Source organism: Phasianus colchicus, chromosome 9, assembly GCF_987193195.1.
Source record: "Phasianus colchicus chromosome 9, bPhaCol1.hap1.1, whole genome shotgun sequence".
Taxonomy (NCBI): Eukaryota; Metazoa; Chordata; class Aves; order Galliformes; family Phasianidae; genus Phasianus; species Phasianus colchicus.
The window spans coordinates 7,770,341-7,788,189 of NC_143444.1; the positions used below are offsets into that span (position 1 = coordinate 7,770,341).

The following is a 17,849-nucleotide window of genomic DNA, read 5'->3' on the forward strand; positions in this document are numbered from 1 at the left end:
GACCTCATGCAGATTGCTCAAAGGAGCAGTAAGTGGAAACCACTTACTGCTTTCTCACCTCTGCCAATCACGGAATCGTTAAGGTTGGAAAAAACCACAATGATCACCAAGTCCAACCATCAGCCCATCCCCACCATGCCCACTAAACATCACTCAGTGCAACATCTACCCTTTTCTTGAACACTTCCAGAGACAGTGACTCCACCACTTCCTTGGGCAGCCCATTCCAACACCTCACCACTCTTTCAGAGAAGAAATTTTTCCTCATATCCAACCTGGAATAAGGGGATGTTTGGGCACAGCCCCCCCACCAGGTGGGCATTTCACCCAAACTTCTGGTGAACCCAATGGCAACAAAAGGATGGATTGTGTGACCAAGAACACGAGCATGGCCACAGCCCATTGTGCCCACCAGCTTGGCGATAAGCATCACCCCCAGTGCATTTAGGGGGAGCTGGCACATAGATGGCAGGTCTGGTCCTGCGTATTTATAACAGCTCCGGCGTGCTGGGGGAGGCACCAGCTGACTGGGGAAGAGTGAATGCAGTGCCTATATTTAAAAGCGGGGGGAGGAAGGAAAAAGTAAGGCAGGCAGGAATAGGGCTGCGAGCCTGACCTCAATTGCATGCCATTTCGGAACAGATTTTGGAGGCGAAAGAGGAAAAATGAATCATGGGTTTGCCAAAGGTAGGTCATGCCGGGCTAACCTGGCATCCAAGGGCTGGTTTTCTAAGTGCAGGAAACATGCAGAGTCGCTTGTCGTAGTAATGCTTTCCCTAAGGAGAAGTGTTGGCGAAGCAGAGCTGGTGGGAAGGGAGCAGCACCAAGGTGGGGCTGGGTGGTGGTTTAGGGCTCTCAGGGTGAGTTGTATGCTTGTTGGAGAATAGCGAGGATACCTCCCAAAAACTCAGGGCTTTGTACTGGAAGGTGCCAGGATGGAGATGGAAGGGAAAGAGGAGAAGCTTTCGGGCAGGATGGTGAGGTGTCAGCAGCATCATGCACGGATGCAGCAGGACCTGTCAGCATTGCTCACTTGGGTCTCCCGTGTATGTGGGTGATGAACTGAGCCTGGACTGGAGCAGAGGAGGGGCTGCTGGATGAATGAAGAGGGAGAGGCAGTCATGCGGGAGAAAACTGGATGAACCTTACTTCAGCTACCAGAGCAGAGCCTGGGAATGGCAACAGTCGCCATCTATAAATATATCAGGATGGGAAACGGGGAAGAGAAGAGCTGTGTAAGCCAAAGGTCAATGTTGGCAAAAGTACAAATGGATATAAACTGTCCACAAATAAATTTAGGCTGAGACTTAGGGACAACCATTAGAGTGGTTGCCATTTCCAGTGGGAACAGTGCATTTTTCAGAGTTAGACACGCTTCAGCTTTGAGGTGGGGAGGTAGTCTCACTGTCTACTATGGGTTTGAAAAGCAGCGAGAAATGCTGAGCTTCTTAGGGAACAAAAGGGAAAATGCTGGCAATCAGAGCAGGGTGATGCTGGTCCCCATTGCCCCCAATTTAGCTGTGCTTTCAGGGCACAACAGAGTCTGGGGGAAGACGCCTTCTTCACCTATAGGAATGGAGCCCCTGTGCTGAGAGCTTGGGGGAAAGCCCCTGGCTCTCAGGCCAGGTCTTGGTGGGGTGTGATCCCAAGACAGGTGCTAGATGCCCAATGGCACCTGGACAGCAGAGTGAAGTCCAGTATGAGCTTGTTCCAAGGGGTACACAGTGCCTTGAATGCCATGGGAAATGCTGCTGTTGGAGAGCAGTGGCCTGGCACCGGGACTCATGGGTGAGTCCAAGTATCTCTGGAGAGCAACGGTGAGTATGGGCTGCATGGGATTTTGGTGCATCATTCTCATCTCCCGGAACGGAGACCAACCTCAGGGAAGGGGCTGGCATGCAGCACTGGTGTCTCTCCCTGCAGCATCCCTCTGTGTGCTGACGTACTGGTGGCCCCAGTATCTGTATGGTGGTCACCAGAGGTGGCTACCTCCCCACTTGCAGGTTCCTGTGCTGGCCGATGGGGAGACGTGGTGCCAATGACTCAGACGGAGATGAGGGCTTAATTAGCACGGGGAGAGGGGGAAGAAAGAGAGAGAAAAGAGAAAGAGCCTTTCATTGCAACAAGATTGATGCCACCTCCCCCAGACAGTCACGTTCTGCCGCATCACCCTCCAGCCTGGCATCATGTGCACAGTGCCTTACACCAGGGGACAAATGGGGCCGGGGAGTGGCTGCGAGGGGTGAGGGGGCATTGCTTTTATCAAAAGCTTTGTTTGGTAAATAATTGTCTGGAGCTGCAGCCTGCTTCACGCGGCCAGAATGGAACAGTACAGTGGGATGATGGCAGGAGCCTACTGTCAGGGTTGGCAAGGAGATGGTCACTCCAAGGAGCTTGGTGTGGTCAGTACAGAAGGGGAATTCTCCTGCACCTGAATTAATGTACCCTCTGCTTGTGCTGTGCCTAACATCACCCCTGTGATTTCTTTCCCCTCCAGACCAATGATGCCTTAGGAGCCACCTGGAACTGGCTATACTTCATCCCCCTCATCATCATTGGATCCTTCTTTGTCCTCAACCTTGTCCTGGGAGTGCTGTCAGGGTAAGCAAGTCACCATCCTCTTGGAATGTGCCTGAGCCCTGCGCCTGGCCCTGGCCAGCTGCTATGTCCCCATACCTTGCTACTCCCCTCCATGCCTGTCTCACAACAAGGGGCTGAAGATTTTGGTGTTTTGATGTGCAAGAAGTTGTTGACTGTGACTGGGAGGGAAGAGGGAGAGGAAGAGGTACAGAAATGCCTATGAGTTTGGGATGTGCCTGTAGCCAGGTGCACATTCGCCAGCTGATGGAGCGTGGTGGGCATGGGATGGGTTTGGGGGCTGTTGGCTGGGGATACCCAGCACCACTTGCACATGGAGGGGGACACAGGAGGGGAAAGACAACTGTCTCATTCCTGATCGTCTATGTGGAACAGAGATTTTCCTCCAAGCCATCAGGCTGGCCTTGGAGAGAAAAAGGCTTCTTGTTTCCATGACAATGAACTGCGGCTGCATCAGCGCATCCCCAGCACTGGCAGAGGTTGGCACGTGGGGAGGGCGACTGGTGGTGAGGCTGTGCAGAGTGAGGGCAGTGGGGCATGGTGGGTGGTGTGCTCCTGCTGGGGTGTAATCAGCAACCCCATGGAGTACCTCGAGGGTGTTCCAAGATGCTTTTTTTTGGGCACGGGATGGCTGTATGGCTAGAGACAGCCTACAGTGAGGAAAAAAAGACTTCTTTGCTTGTACATCATACGATTCCTTGGTCCTTGTTTTGAGTGGTGTGTGATGTCAGGATGCAGGGATCAAAGTGGAAGCTGACCATCTCCATCGCTGTCCTAAATGTCCCCGTGAGTTCAGGTGTGATGGGGATGGCGTGGTCCTCCCTTGATGTCTGTCCACAGCAGGACTGTGTGGGGCAGCCCTTCTTATATCCGCTGAATTGGATGCAGTCACCTCAGGCTCTTCCCAGGCGCTGGCTGGCATTTCCAATGTTTGTTTATTGCTGATAGGGTTTGTACTGGGGAAGGATGCAAGTGGGTGGGTGGCCTAATTGGCAATGGAGTTGCTCTCGTGGTGTGCCAGCTACCTAAGGAAAAGCTTGACTGCTCAGCTCCCTGAGGGCTGATCAAGGTGATGGAGGCATCCAGATGGGCTGTGCATGGCCACCAGTGAGGCCGCAGCCTCCCTGGATGCAGGACCTGGTTGAGGCTGGCTGTCCTCGTGGTGAGGCTGTTGGAGGACTGTGAGATGCAGTGTCCTCAGGGTGGAGGCATGCAAGGGGCTGACTTCCTCGCTTTGCTTGCAGAGGTTTTATTGGTTTTAACATTTCTCACCATTCTGTTGTGCTGGAAGAGAGCACTGGGCTCTGCTCTGGGTGGCAAAGGGTGGCTTTTCCACTCCGCATCCCCCTGCGCTGGGCTGAGCAGGGAGGGGGTGGTTACACTGGGATCTGGTCTGGCCTCCTGCCTTCCCCGCTACAGCTCAGCAGCTGTTCTCACTGGGGAGCCAACCAGCCACCCAAGGCAGGTCATGAATGCCAAGAGGCTGCAGGAGGACATTTGTTTCATTTGCCACCATTAGAAGTTTGCCTGAGCCCAGATTTAGCAATCTTCTGGTTGCGATGCGCATCTCTCCCAACAGTCAGTTCCCCAACTGTTAGGCTGAGCCATGACCTCCGTGATGTAAACAGCCTGGATCCATCTGCTCCTGAGCACTAAGTATGTGGGAGAGGAAAAGCAATGATTTCCATCATGCCGAGGCCCCTCGGTTTGCTCTCTAAATACTAACACGCACACATGCGCTGGAATTGCATGCACCGCTATTAGCAGAGATGGAGTCGCTCCAGGCAGGGGCTTGGAGAGCCAGATCTTCTGGGGCTTTGGCATTTATTACTGCGTCTATTAACTTTTTCCCCTCTATGGGTGCAATTACAGATCAATTAATTCCAACTGAAAGCAGGAAAGGGGAAAAAAAAAAAAAATTGGCCCTGTTCCTCTCTGTGCACATTTCGCAGGTATAAAGCCCAAGGAGATGTGACTGCTCAGCTTTTAAAGCTCCACAAGCTCCTGAAATAACCCTGCCAGGAGCATCAGAGAGAGCAGGGAAGGAGCAGCCGCTGCAGTGCTGTGGGGCTGGGAGCTCAGGAGCTCGACTCGGTACATCGTGTGTCCTAGGGCTGGTGTAACCCAGGGTGATGCCAAAGCAAGAAGTTGAGCAACGATGGCAAGAGAAATGAAATCTATCTGCCTTGTACCAAACAAGAGAGTAATTTAAATCCTCCTAATTGCTTCCACTCATCCTGGTGATGTTAAGTCTTTTCTCCCTTTGAGTCTTTTCTGCCCCCCACCTTCAGCTCTTGCACTAAGCCTTTGAAAGAAACGACTAATGTTATAATTAAAGGATCAATTTGGCAAGATTTCTTTGTCTTAAGATCTTCTTTCTTTCAGGTTGGGTTAGCACTGCGTTCCCAGTCTCCTGAGAGTATTCTTCAGCTCCTCCAGGAGCCTTCTGTACCATCTCTGAAATCTTTTCACTTCGCTTCATTTGGATTTTTTTTTCCTACCCAATTTTGAGGCATAACAAATGATGAATAAGATTAAGTTCTAGCAATTAACAATCAGGGCATCAAAGGCACAAGTGCACGTTGTCAATGGAAGCAGGGTTTCTGCTGGCCCATGTTTGAGCTGGGTCGGATGGTTTGAAGCCAAACACTTGGTGGGTGCTCCATCCCTGCAGACAGCCAAGGTCAGGCTGGAGGGGCTCTGAGCACTGATGGAGCTGTGGGTGTCCTTGCTCAGTGCAGGGCAGTGGGACCAGATGGCCTTTAAAGGTCCCCTCCGACTCTGTGGTTCTGTGATTAATGCCTTGGAGGTGCTTGTGGAGAAGTCTTGTGGGGACGTCAGGAATGACAGCAAGATGCCAACAAATGTGCCCAGGAAATATTACGCTGGAAGCTTACGCTGTGTTTTCTTCAGCAGTGGTGGCATCTTGCAGAGTGGTTTAGAGGAGGGCAGGACGTCTGTGCCCACTGCGCGTTTGGGATTTCGCTCTTCTGAGCTGTAATGGGGATGTAGGTTTGGGCTGCACTTGTTGCTGTGCCCTGGGGTAGCTCTCATCTCACCGACGTGGCACTTGAGCACCTTCTGCGGCTGATGCAAAGGAGCAATGCTCATCTATATTCAGTAGCCAGGTGGGCATCCATATTCATCGAGCACCTCTCTGCCTCGCCTGCGTGTGCCACCTGTCCCCGAGGCCCCAGGCCCCATGTGAACACGCTGCCTGACAAGAGGAGCGTGTCGGGAGTGCCACGTCCCCCATGTCACTGGGAGCATCATCTTCTCCTGCAGCCAGCGGGACCAGAGAGAGAAAAACCCACAGCCACGAGGCAGTGCAAGTGTCTCCCCTTTGATTTCTCCTTGGGAATTATTTGCTGGCATGGCTCAGCCGCTCCGTGTTTGCTGTTCTCTTGCAGATGTGCTCTGCGGACTCCCTGTGGTCTGCAGGCTGCGGGTGAAGGGCTCGCTTTGATGCTCTTCAGAAAGCACTCGGCAGCGAGCTCTTGCTTTTGGAGATTGCTTTTGGAGCTGTTTGTTCCAGTTCTTCCCTATTTCAGTTAGCAATAGCATCCGTGAGCTGCTTGACTGGGTAGATGGATCAGCCTGGTGACTGGGGCTGAAGGTCTTCTCCAACACAGACGATTCTGCAGCTTTGGCAATGCCCAGCTCCTTGGTGGCCATGATAAGGAGAGGTTAATTTAGGAAAATGTAGATGTTAGGAGTGCATTCTTCACTCTGAGTGGTGAGGAGCTGGCACTGCTGCCCAGAGCTGTGGGTGCCCCATCCCTGGAGGTGTCCCAGGCCCTGGGCAGCCTGAGCTTTGGGGGCAGCCAGCCCACAGCAGAGGGGGCTGAGGGGCTTTGAGGCCCCTTCTAACCCGATCATACTGTGATTCTCTGAAAGAGGTGCTTTACACCTTTGCTGGGTGGATTGGGCAGGATCTCCCAAATGAATCATGCACATTATCAGTCCTCTGTACGCTGTAGGCGGCTGTTTGTTTGTTTTGCAGTGGCAATGACATATCTAGCAGTTGTTGTGGGTTTTGCACTTGATGGTTGGTTCTGAATCCATTGTATTTGCGTTTTGAAGCCATCAATTAGAGCGCTTGAAAGTTGCTGGGATGTTAACGTGATGAAATACTGAAAAATGGTGATTTTTCATGCTGTATCAATACTAGCCCCACACTTCCCATCTGCAGATTGCTGTCACTTGCAAAGAGGGACAAAACCTGCCTTGTTTACAGAGGATGAAATGCAGAGCCCAGGAGAGGATGGGAGGAGCAGCGTGTCCTTGGAACAGTGGGAGCACAGATGCAAACCCCCACCTTGTCACCTCGAGACACATGTTGAAGCTGAGGCTCTGCAGCTGGATGTCAGCGGCTTTTTTAACATTTGATATTTACCCTCTATGACCTTTGTTTTTCTCTACTTCAAAACAATAAACTCTGCAGGCTCATGGCTGCTCTGAGCCCAGCCTGTGTCCTGGGAAAGTAGGCTGCATTTAAAGGTAGCAGTGCATGGAACAGCAGGGCTGAGCCAAATATGCAGCAAACCTCCATGCGTGCGTTTCCCCTCAGATCCCAGAGTGTCACTCCTTGGGAGGAGCACAGTGTCCTATGAAATAGCTGGCCAGTGGTAGCCCTGTCTCCACTGCCTTTGGGCCCTACGTGGGGCCACACATCTGCACCTCTTGGAGGAACCAGCTTATAAAAGGACCTCTGGAGATGGGAACTTTGGTGGTTCCTCACTGGAGCCCCTCGATCCCCTGTTCACTGTTGGGGACGGTTGCCTGTTTGCACTACCTTTTCCCTGTGCTTTCACATGGGCATTGCTTTCCCCTTCTGCCTCTGGTTTTGTTCACAGAAAACCCTTCTCCTCTTGGCACACGGTGTCAATGCAAACCAGCATGACGTGCTCTGTGTGAATCATTCACGCTGCTCGCTGTCAGCCCTGTCTGACACGAGCCCCTGTAGGACCTGGCAGAAGGCTTCCAGCGATACCCATTAGAAAACCTCTTTTAAATCACAAGCTTCTCTCAAGGTAGAGGGTAACCATCAGCATCTGCCTCTGCTAAATGGGTCGCTGATGTAAGGCATGACCTCAGCAGTGCAGCGCCCAGACCCCCTGGCTGGCTGTGCCAGCCCTGCTGCTTGCTTGCACCTTCTGTTTAATCTCCAGCACCAGCTTACACAGAGCTCTCCCTGCTCTTGTTTTAGTTCCTTTACACCTCTTGGGTAGATACCAGCTGACCCTCCTGTTCTGCACCTGCCTCATCTATCCTCTCCAGATCTCTAGGTGCCAGCTCTGTCCCTTAACCTTTCTGGAGGTGAAAGTGTTTTTCCTGAAGTTGTGATGCTCAAAACAGGAGCCGTGAGCCTCCCTCATGCTGAGCAGAGCAGAAGCATTACCTGGTGCCTTACAGATGGCATCCCTTGCTACACAGCCCACTACAACTGGCTTTCTCACAGCAGCACTCTACTGCTGCCTCAGCTTCAGCATGTGAGCCTCTTCCCACCCCATCTGCTGCTGTGTGTCATTTTATGACCATTTTGGTAACTGCTTTGCTGGCTGTGTGCTTACTGGTGGTGAAAGGTGATTGTGTGGAGGTGGTTGGCTTCTTTGAAAGCATGGAAACCACAGTGTTGGTGTGACCTGTGCTATAGATAAGGGTAGTGAGGTACTGGCACAGGCTGCCTAGGGAGTTGGTGGGGTCACAGTCCCTGGAGGTGTTACAGAACCACAGAGATGTTGCACTGAGGGACGTGGGCAGTGGGCATGGGATGGGGGTGGTGTTGGACATGATGATCTTAGTGTTTTTTTCCAACCTTAATGATTCTATATATCCACTCTGGACTCCAAGATGCTCCTGGTATAATACAAGTGGGTTGCAGCATCTGTGATAGTTTTTCTCTTAGCCTTATTATATTTTTTTTCCCAAAGGAGATTGTTCTGAGGATGCTTTCACAAAGTTTCCTCTCCTATTAAAACTTGACCTTGGCCCTGCAGTGCTTTGAGCCGAGAACACCAATGAAGAAGAGAAATCTAGTGGTTGGCAACCCTGCTCATAGCATGAGGGTGGAAGTGGATGGTCTTTAAGGACCCTTCCAACCCAAGCAGTTCTATGGTTCTATGAATACACAGCTGCAGCAGCAGCCTGGAGAGGAAGGCTGCCCCAAGATCTCTTGCTGGGCACAGGAGTGGGAACGAAGGATGATTTGCAGCCATGGGAAGAGCAAGCCATCTGCTCCCATGGCCTTGGCAGGCTGGGCATGGGGTCTGGATGCTGCCTCGCTGGTGTGAGAACAGATGGCACTGAGCTCCCACCACAATTCCCTCCATCCCTCAGTGCCTGCCGTTGGTATTCCCAAGGTTGTGCCCGGGTCCTACACAGCCCCACATTTGGCACAAGGTGGGTTTCACTATCGCAAGGGAATTTTTCCATGGTGGAGGCTTGAATGTGCCCGTGCAGATCTGGGGACCTTCCATAGGGCTGGGGAGTGATGCTGGATCTCTTTGCAAAGCCAAACAGTGCTGTTCCACGGGACGCAACCCTAACACCATAGGGAGCAGCATCCTTTGTGGCAGCCAGCCCCGTGCTTGGAGCATTCCCAGGCGGCTGTCAGTCAGCACGGCCAGCCCTGCGCTCATTGCACAGCACTATCTCTACCCGCTGCTGCAAATTGGCTCTGAGCAATCCTTGATCTGTCAGCATCGCCTACCCACTCTCAGATGTCACCAGCCCCCGCTGCTGCCCTGCTCGGTAACGTGTCTCACTGAAATGTAATAATTCATTAAGTTGAGTTTAACTTTTCCCTCCCTCCCCCCCCCCCCAACCCTCCACTCCCCCCCTTTCCTTCTCCTAATGGACAAAAGCAATTAGGCTCCATTAGGGAGCAGGAGTGTGGGAAGCATCTCCCTCGGAGCTGCTGCCACAGCAGAAAGGGCTGTTGTGTCCCTGGGTGTGTGCGTGTGGCACCAGCTTCTTGCAGTCAGGGTTCTGCAAACCAATGCTTGGACATGGGGAGATGGCGCTTCGGCTTTCATCTCTCTTGGCTGCAGGGGGCTGGGGGCTTTCCTGTGCAAACCATGCCCAGGCTCAATGAGATTGCTGGAGAAGATGCTACAACGACACAGGTCACACCAGGGCACAGCACCAGCGGGGTAAAGGCACGGTCCCCGCTGGCTCTGGCTGCCAATGGCATCTTCTCTCTCCTTGGCATCTCCACGTTAGCAGTGCACAGAAGCTGGCGTGGGGGATGAAGCGCAGCCGGCACCATCCTGCCTTTCCCCCGCGCAAGGCAAGGAGCTGTTCCACATGCCGTGCCCAAAGCGAGTGCCTTTCCCCGCCGGCTGTGGGAGGTGCTCCCCGCCCTCCTTCCCTGCACTTAGGCTGCTTTTCTCTTCCTTTCCTTTTGTTCTCTCCCCCTTCCCTGCCCCAGGAAGAAAGTCTCATTTTGGGTTGAAAGCCGGAGCTGGAAGGAGAGAGTTATTTGATGCTCAATGCTGGAGCGGCAGGAAACTTCACCTTCCTGGGGTGGAATTAAAAATGCTTGAATTGTCTGCGGATCTTAAACAAGAGATGCAGGGAACATTTCAGGGCTTTTCACACAAACACGCGCTCACACACATGCGAAAGCCCACACAGCATTAAGGGTGTAATAGCTCAGCTGGGGTGATGCACTTGAACTCCCCCTGCAGCAGACAGACCAATTCTTTCAGTTACTTGGAATATTCTGAGGCTGGAGATTGCTGCTGGGCTCCAGGGAGACAGATGTTTGTCTTGTTGCTTGTTCTCCACGATTGTGTTCCTCCTGGTGTGCAATCCAAAGTCCTGCAGGACTTGGGAATATCAGCCAGCAAATTCCATCCCGATGATCAGAAAGGGTGTGCTGGGGGATGTCTGGGGCAGGGGATGCTCTCTGTGTGCCAACCTGCTCATTGCTAGAGCTGTAACTTGTGAATTGGATATGTCCCAGGTGCTTGGTGCGTGTCAACGATGGATCTGGTATCTAGAATGTTTGTGTGTGTGTTTAGGAGTGGATGTAAGCACGTGGATGCTGGTATATCCATGCACGTTAGAAGCTGTGTGAGCAGTGGGCATGGTGTTAGCTCTGAGGTCCATAGGATGACAACAGGAGTATCTCAAGCCATGGGAAGACCCTCCAAGGAGAGGCTGGAGGGAGAAAGGAAGATCCTTAGTCAGAGCCCAAAAGCATGTGCACTAGTGAATGGTATTGCAGGAGAGAGGCCAGAGAGGTGATGGATGCCCCATCCTTAGAGACATTCAAGGTCAGGCTGGCTGGAGCTCTGAGCACCTGATGGAGCTGTAGGTGTCCCTATTAATTGCAGGGAATTGGACTAGGTGATCTTTAAGTGTCCTTTCCAACTCAAACAACTCTATGATTCTATAAAAGTCCCACTTCATGATGGCTTGCTGGAGATTGAGAGGGAACCCAGAGCAAATTTGCCAACTGGTGTGGAATTTGGAGCAAGGGAAGTGTTTGGCAGCTGTTGCTGGAGAAGCAGATGAGTCTTGGATGGAGCATCACCCACCTTCTTCCCCGTGCACTGTGTGCTTCCAGAGCACAAAGAGCTGAGAGCTTCCCAGTGCTGTTTCTGCCCTCTTTGCTCATCCAATGCCTCCCAAGAGTGAATCCACCATCCAGGGGCTGTCCCTTCTGATTCAGCCATCCAGACTCTTGGTCTGCTGGCTTTGGCCATCGGTTGGGTGACAACAGCAGAAACTGTGGCTGGAGGCAGCGAGGTGAGGGTTGTGCGCTGTGGATGGGATGTCTACAGGACCCCTGTGTGTGCTCTCACCACCGCTCTGTGCTATTGCAGGGAGTTTGCCAAAGAACGTGAGCGCGTGGAGAACCGCCGGGCCTTCATGAAGCTGCGGCGACAGCAGCAGATCGAGCGGGAGCTCAATGGCTACCGGGCCTGGATAGACAAAGCGGGTAAAGGGCTGGGATCCCAGGGGGCGGTGGGAATGCAGAGTGGTTGGGATGAAGAGTGGTCTCCTTGCAGCCCCAAGGTGGTCCTGGTGCTCACAATGGGTGTGTGGGTGAGCTCAGCCCCAGCAGACGTGATGGCAAATCTAACTTGTGAGCGAGCGGAGAAGAGATGTTGTGATCAGCTGAGGCGTTAGCAGAGGGCAAGGAGCCCTTCAGAGATCTCACAGAGATATGTCGAGGGGTTTCTTCTGAAAGCATGACTCAGAAACAAGATTTTCTATCTGCAGTATTCAGCTTATTTAGTTATTATTTGGTAGGGTTGATCAGAAGTCATTTCTCATTCTGATGTGAAATGTGGTAGCTGCTCCGTGCCACCCCTGAGAATTTGCTTTTGGATACTTACTCTATACTTGATGAGAGTTTGCACCCTCTAGCAACCAATTCCAGGCCAGGCAAAGAGCTTAAGTCTGATGTGCTCAGCCAATGGTGGCTTGTCTCCTGATGCTGAGCTGTGTGTTTTGCATAGAGGAAGTCATGCTGGCTGAAGAGAACAAAAATGCTGGGACCTCAGCCTTAGAAGGTAAGAGAATGTCCTGCAAAAGCACCTACTGCCCTTCCTTGTGCCTTAAACCCTCCTCTATGAGTGGAGAAGGGCCTACAGATGCTCCATTGGGGTCTGCAGCCCAGTGGAGGGCTGAGGGGAGACGGATGGCTCCTGAGGCCAGGAGTATCTCTGGCCTGGGGTCAATTGAGTGTGATCGTATCTCCATCCCATGCCCAGACCTGAATTTACCAAGTGCTGATCACCTGGTCATGGTCCTATGATCAGGTTGCTGGCAGAGCTGGCCCACCGTGGTCCAACCCTATTCTTCTTCCCAGTGCTCAGGCGAGCCACCATCAAGAGGAACCGGACAGATGCCATGAACCGTGACTCCAGCGATGAGCACTGCGTCGATATCTCCTCCGTGGGCGAGCGGAGGCTGGCACAGAGGAGGCCTCTTCATCCCACATTGGGTCAGTGCAGTTCGAAGCTTTCCTTCCCCAAACATCTGACAGCACACTGAGTTGTGGTGGTTGCATGCAGCACCGTCAGACATCCTTGTGCCATTGCGTTGGGAGACGGTTGACTCACCTCCATGTTGCAATGAAGGCTGGAGATCCCAGCTCCTCTCCTCACCTTGGCACCCCCTCTTTCCCCTCAGGTAACCCCCTGAGTCGCTCTGGTCTCAAAGGAGTGGATGGAGCCTCTTATTTACGGCACAAGGAGCGGCTCCTGCGCATCTCCGTTCGCCACATGGTGAAATCCCAGGTCTTCTACTGGATTGTCTTGAGCCTGGTGGCTCTTAACACTGCCTGTGTGGCCATCGTCCATCACAACCAGCCAGCCTGGCTCACACACTTCCTCTGTGAGTCCCTGGGTTTGGTGCAGGGGTTGTGTTTATCCTAAAACTGTGAGCAGTGGTGATGGAAATCTTACTGGAGCTCCATTTGAATGCCTACAGTTGCAAGGTCTGAGCTGGGAAGGTGTGTGTGGATGAGGCTGAGGCTGAACAATGGTCATGAAAAAACTTTCCAACTGAAGTTTTGGTTCATAGCATGGCATTGGGGATCCCAATGACAGCGACTGGGGCATCCCCCAGCCTGCTGTGGGCTGTGGTACAGAGTGTCTCAGTGGCAGTACATCTATGCCCGTTCTGGTGTGGTGCAACAAGCAGAGCAGTGTGGTCAACCCCACGGAAGTCGTGTGCTACTTCCAAGCTGTTGCAGGAGGGACAGTGCTGTTTTCTTATCCATGTTACTCTTACTCACCTTGAAAACGTCCCCAGCAAGCATCAGGCCTGCCCAGCCTGCATTAGCATGCTCAGACCTGCTGGGATCTCAGCACGACACAGTGTGGTGTGGCAGCTGGTCGTGGTGAGAAGCATCTTTTGGACAAGGTGAAGAGCCAGACTGTTGCCTGCTAATGTTTGTGAAATAGCTTGAGAAGCTTTTCACTGTGGCTTAGTTACCCTGTGTGGCTGTTTGGCTTAGTTACCCTGGCCAAGTTCCAGTTGTGCAATGATTTGGCTCCAAACTGCTAATATTCCCTTACAGGGCAGCGTGGTTAACATCTTGGAGGATGCTCCAACAATTGTCATATGTTAAGAAACTGCTTTGCTCCACGATAGCCCTCACTGGTCCTCAGTACCCCCTGGGGAACCAATGCATCTACCCTGAAAGATTAACACTGTGGGACTGGTGCTCTGTTATTCACGTTTAGCTCCTTGCATACTTGCTTCCAAATTCCATACCTTGGGGAAGCAGTGTGCTCCTTGACTCGTCCCACCTCTGTGACGTTGCTGTGTGGGCCTCTGGTGGGTGCATGCATGCTGCTTTGTGCCCCATGGGTAGCACATCTGGGTTTTTGCTTTCAGACTATGCAGAGTTCCTGTTTCTTGGGCTCTTCCTCCTGGAGATGTCCTTGAAGATGTATGGGATGGGGCCACGCCTCTACTTCCATTCTTCATTCAACTGCTTTGACTGTGGGGTAGGTGGCTCCAGGGATGCTGCAGACCAGGGAATATGTTTAGGGTTGTCTACAGAGCAAGGGACTGACGAGGACACGGTCCTTGAAGGGGCCAGGACAACCAAACTGAAACACCAGGTTTTGGGGCAGGGTGGTGGGTGCTTTGCTCTCAAGAATGGGGAAGCTTCCTGCAGCAGCCTGTCTTGAGCTCATCTTGGCCATGTCTGTTTCTCAGGTCACAGTGGGAAGCATCTTTGAAGTGGTTTGGGCCATCTTCCGACCAGGGACCTCTTTTGGGATCAGTGTCCTACGAGCCCTTCGCCTCCTGCGAATATTTAAAATAACCAAGTGTGTACCAACCATTTGTGCCTGTCACCCTCCACCTTGGGCTGTGGCTGCAGCCCAGGTGCAGTCACTCTTGCTGGCATTGCTGCAAGCGCTCAGCACTGTCTCTGTTTTCTAGGTACTGGGCATCCTTGAGGAATTTGGTGGTCTCGCTGATGAGCTCCATGAAGTCTATTATCAGCCTGCTCTTCTTGCTCTTCCTCTTCATTGTAGTCTTTGCCCTGCTGGGAATGCAGCTGTTTGGAGGGGGGTAGGTTGTTGCAGGTCTTGGGGAAACAGCTTTGCTGGGTGATTTTGAAGCTGAGAGATTATACCCTTGTGGGTGCCAGGAATTCTGCAGCCGTGCTCCTCAGCCTGTTGCTACCAGTGGCAACTTTCCCACACAAAAGTCCTTGCTTGTGAAGTGCCTCAGGGCTATGGGAGTCCTCCTGGCCATGATACATTTATTCTGTGTTTTGGCATTACATGACCAGCAGATCTTCCCTAGAGCCGGTGAAAGTCCTATAAGTATGAATAAGCAGCCTATGTTTTGATGACCTCTTTGCTCCAGCTTGCTCGTGTCCTTCTGGTTCCACTTCCAGGTTTAATTTCATTGATGGGACACCATCGGCCAACTTTGACACTTTCCCTGCGGCCATCATGACGGTGTTCCAGGTAGGAGCTGGGCTGCAAGGGGAAAAAGCCAAATGGGTTTGGGGCCATCTGCTCACTGCACCTGACTGGACAGGGTTCTAAACCAAGCAAGTCTCCCTCCATCATCTGCTAGGACATAACTTGCAGATGGCTCTCTTTGTCATTATATACGATACAAGAGTTTCAGAACACTTCTGAGGAGACCCGGTCCCTCAGCAGTCTGATATTCACTCCCTCAAGACTGTGCCTGTAGAACGGGTCTTCATACTGAGCTCTTGCTCTGTCTGGAATAGGTTGATGGGACTGTCCAGGTGGTGAGAAGGTGGCTGGTGACAGATCTGCTGGCTTTCTTTCTGCAGATCTTGACGGGTGAGGACTGGAACGAGGTGATGTACAACGGCATCCGCTCCCAGGGAGGTGTTCGCTCTGGCATGTGGTCCTCCATCTATTTCATCGTCCTCACCTTGTTTGGGAATTGTATCCACCTGAACACTGTGCTTATTGCAGAAATAAACCCATCTCATCTCCCTCTTTGGGGCAGCCACTCTCCCCACCACTGCTCCTTCCTCCTTTACCCATCGAGGGAGACCCATCACACGTGGGGCAGTCTTGGATGTCCCAAACACGGATAAGGAGCTGTCTGGAGATGCACTGTGGGTGGTTCAGATGGGATGGGTGAGGCGTTTGTCCTCGTGGTTGCTTCTCACTAAGCTGTGAGGAGCCATCAGGGCCAACCTCCCTCGGTGGCTGCAGATGCCCATGTCCTTAACACGTGGCTTATGCATCCTTAGCTGCTCACAGATACTCTGCTGAATGTCTTCTTGGCCATTGCAGTGGACAACCTGGCTAACGCTCAGGAGCTCACCAAGGTAAGTTCCAGTTGCTCCTTTTTCTTCTTACTGATGGAAAGGGTGGGTGAGAGGGGATGGCACCAGGAGCAGTACCTGTGACCCCTTTGCCCCTTAGCTCAGCTCAACTTGCAAAGAGGTCATCTCAAAGTGGATGTGGGGTTCTTCCTCCAGGAGGGCTCACAGGGAACTCTCCTGTGAGATACCAACCCCTATCACTGGACCTTGGTTTGGGGAAGTATCCCAACCTGCTGCTCTTGTGGCTCTCCTGAGCGCTCACACTTCACATCAAGTGTGGCCTAACCATTTCTCCATATAAGTTCCCTAGCTTTGTTTGCCCCCAGTCACACTGAGATAACTCTCATCTATCTGGTGTGGGTTGTTATTTGCTGGAGATGTGGCAGGGAAGCGCTTTCCAGCGGTGTCACTATTTACTCCACATCTGCCTGCAGGGCAGTGGAGTGATTTAGAATGCAATTTAGGATGGCTCTTGAGAAACTTATTGGGCTTGACTGCTTTTAAGACCGTGCTGGGAAATATTTGAGGAAGGCTAAATGTTGGGGCACCGTTTGGGCAAAGGCAAGGAGGTGAGAGCTGCAGGGGTCATTGCTGCTCTTCAAACGTGACCAGCTACCCCATGCTGCCTGCTTTTGCAGAGCTCATGCCTATTCCTCAGCTTCTGTAGGCTCACTGAGCAGCCTCCACGTAGATGTAAATCTAACCCGTTCCCAGTAAATGAAATGGCATGGCAGAGCCCGGGGTCCCCCATTGTCCCTGTCCTCCCATGGTGGGAGCAGATGATGATGGCAGCTTGGACTATCGCCAAGAACTGGTGTAGTGGCAAAGCAGTGTCCCCATAATGTGAGACAAATGAAGACAGTCTCTGCATGTTCCCCCTTTCTCTTGACCTCTCTAATGGGTCCACGTTCCCTTGAACTGCTGGCCTCACACTAAGCAACTCCTCTGTTTCCTTTGTAGGACGAGCAGGAGGAAGAAGAGGCCTTTAACCAGAAGCATGCCCTTCAGAAAGCCAAGGAAGTCAGCCCCATGTCTGCCCCCAACATGCCTGCTATTGAGTGAGTGACCCCATTCACCCTGAGCCTTCCTTTGCTTCCCAAGCCCATCCCTTGGGATGGGTGGAGATGGATATGTGCTCCCCATGGAGCAGAGACCAGCTCACCAACAGGCCCTGGGCTGCCCCCAAGCAGAGCCTCACATGGCAGAAATCTCCCCAGAGTGGCTTTCTGTCCCAAAACATAAAGGCTGGATACTTGAAAATGCAGCTAAGAGTAAGAAATGAAGTCAGAGATGAGGAGAATGCTGGTGATCACCACCAGATCCAAACCTCCCTGGGCTCCTTTCCTGGCTATAATGCAGTTACATGAGATGGAGCAGGTTTGCAAAATCACGTTTCATTGTGCAGAAATGTCATTTGGGGAAGGAAAAACCCAAAACCACATAAAACCCCTAACACAGTGTTAAAGAGCCCTGCCTCTGCGTTTCAGCAGCAGAAAGTTGTTTTTCCTTCCTAGACACCTTTTTTTCCCCCCTTTATTTTGCCGTGTCATATGGTCTAAATCATATAAAACTTTGAAAGTCAACATTGGAACGAGGCGTTTTGATTTGTTTCCCAAAACAGTACATTTCAGTATGGCTGAAAGGATTCATTTTTTATTTTTATTTTTTTTATAGAATCCCTTCCCAGGGAATTTTAGGTTTCATCATGCTTTGAAAACAAGCCAGGTTCGCACACGGCAGAGTCTCCAGCAAATCTGCTGAGAGAAATCTAGGCAAGCTCTAATGCACAGTGTTGGAGGAAGTGGTGAGATTCGTCTTAGACATTTGGGATCTGTCCAAGGTCCCTGGCTCCTTGGATTTGCAGCAGTGGGATGTGATGATTCCCTGTCCTGAATGCGTGCCTGCTGGTTTTGAGGTCATGTACCTGTAAGACATGCCTGAGAATGAAGGGATA

The 17,849-nt window shown here is 52.0% G+C and overlaps 1 protein-coding gene across 9 annotated transcripts in view; it reads left to right on the top strand.

Annotated features, from left to right (window-relative positions):
• The window catches only part of CACNA1E (calcium voltage-gated channel subunit alpha1 E), an 82,974-nt gene that overhangs the window by 35,779 nt on the left and 29,346 nt on the right, over window positions 1-17,849 (top strand). For all 9 annotated transcript variants that reach the window (XM_090146021.1, XM_090146023.1, XM_090146024.1 and 6 more), the window contains 12 exons: window positions 2,498-2,601; window positions 11,433-11,548; window positions 12,072-12,125; window positions 12,425-12,559; window positions 12,748-12,951; window positions 13,960-14,072; window positions 14,287-14,399; window positions 14,515-14,646; window positions 14,978-15,050; window positions 15,389-15,506; window positions 15,831-15,898; window positions 16,856-16,953. In XM_090146021.1, the coding sequence (XP_090002147.1) occupies window positions 2,498-2,601; window positions 11,433-11,548; window positions 12,072-12,125; window positions 12,425-12,559; window positions 12,748-12,951; window positions 13,960-14,072; window positions 14,287-14,399; window positions 14,515-14,646; window positions 14,978-15,050; window positions 15,389-15,506; window positions 15,831-15,898; window positions 16,856-16,953 (1,328 nt within the window). The remainder of the gene's footprint in view (window positions 1-2,497; window positions 2,602-11,432; window positions 11,549-12,071; window positions 12,126-12,424; window positions 12,560-12,747; window positions 12,952-13,959; window positions 14,073-14,286; window positions 14,400-14,514; window positions 14,647-14,977; window positions 15,051-15,388; window positions 15,507-15,830; window positions 15,899-16,855; window positions 16,954-17,849) is intronic.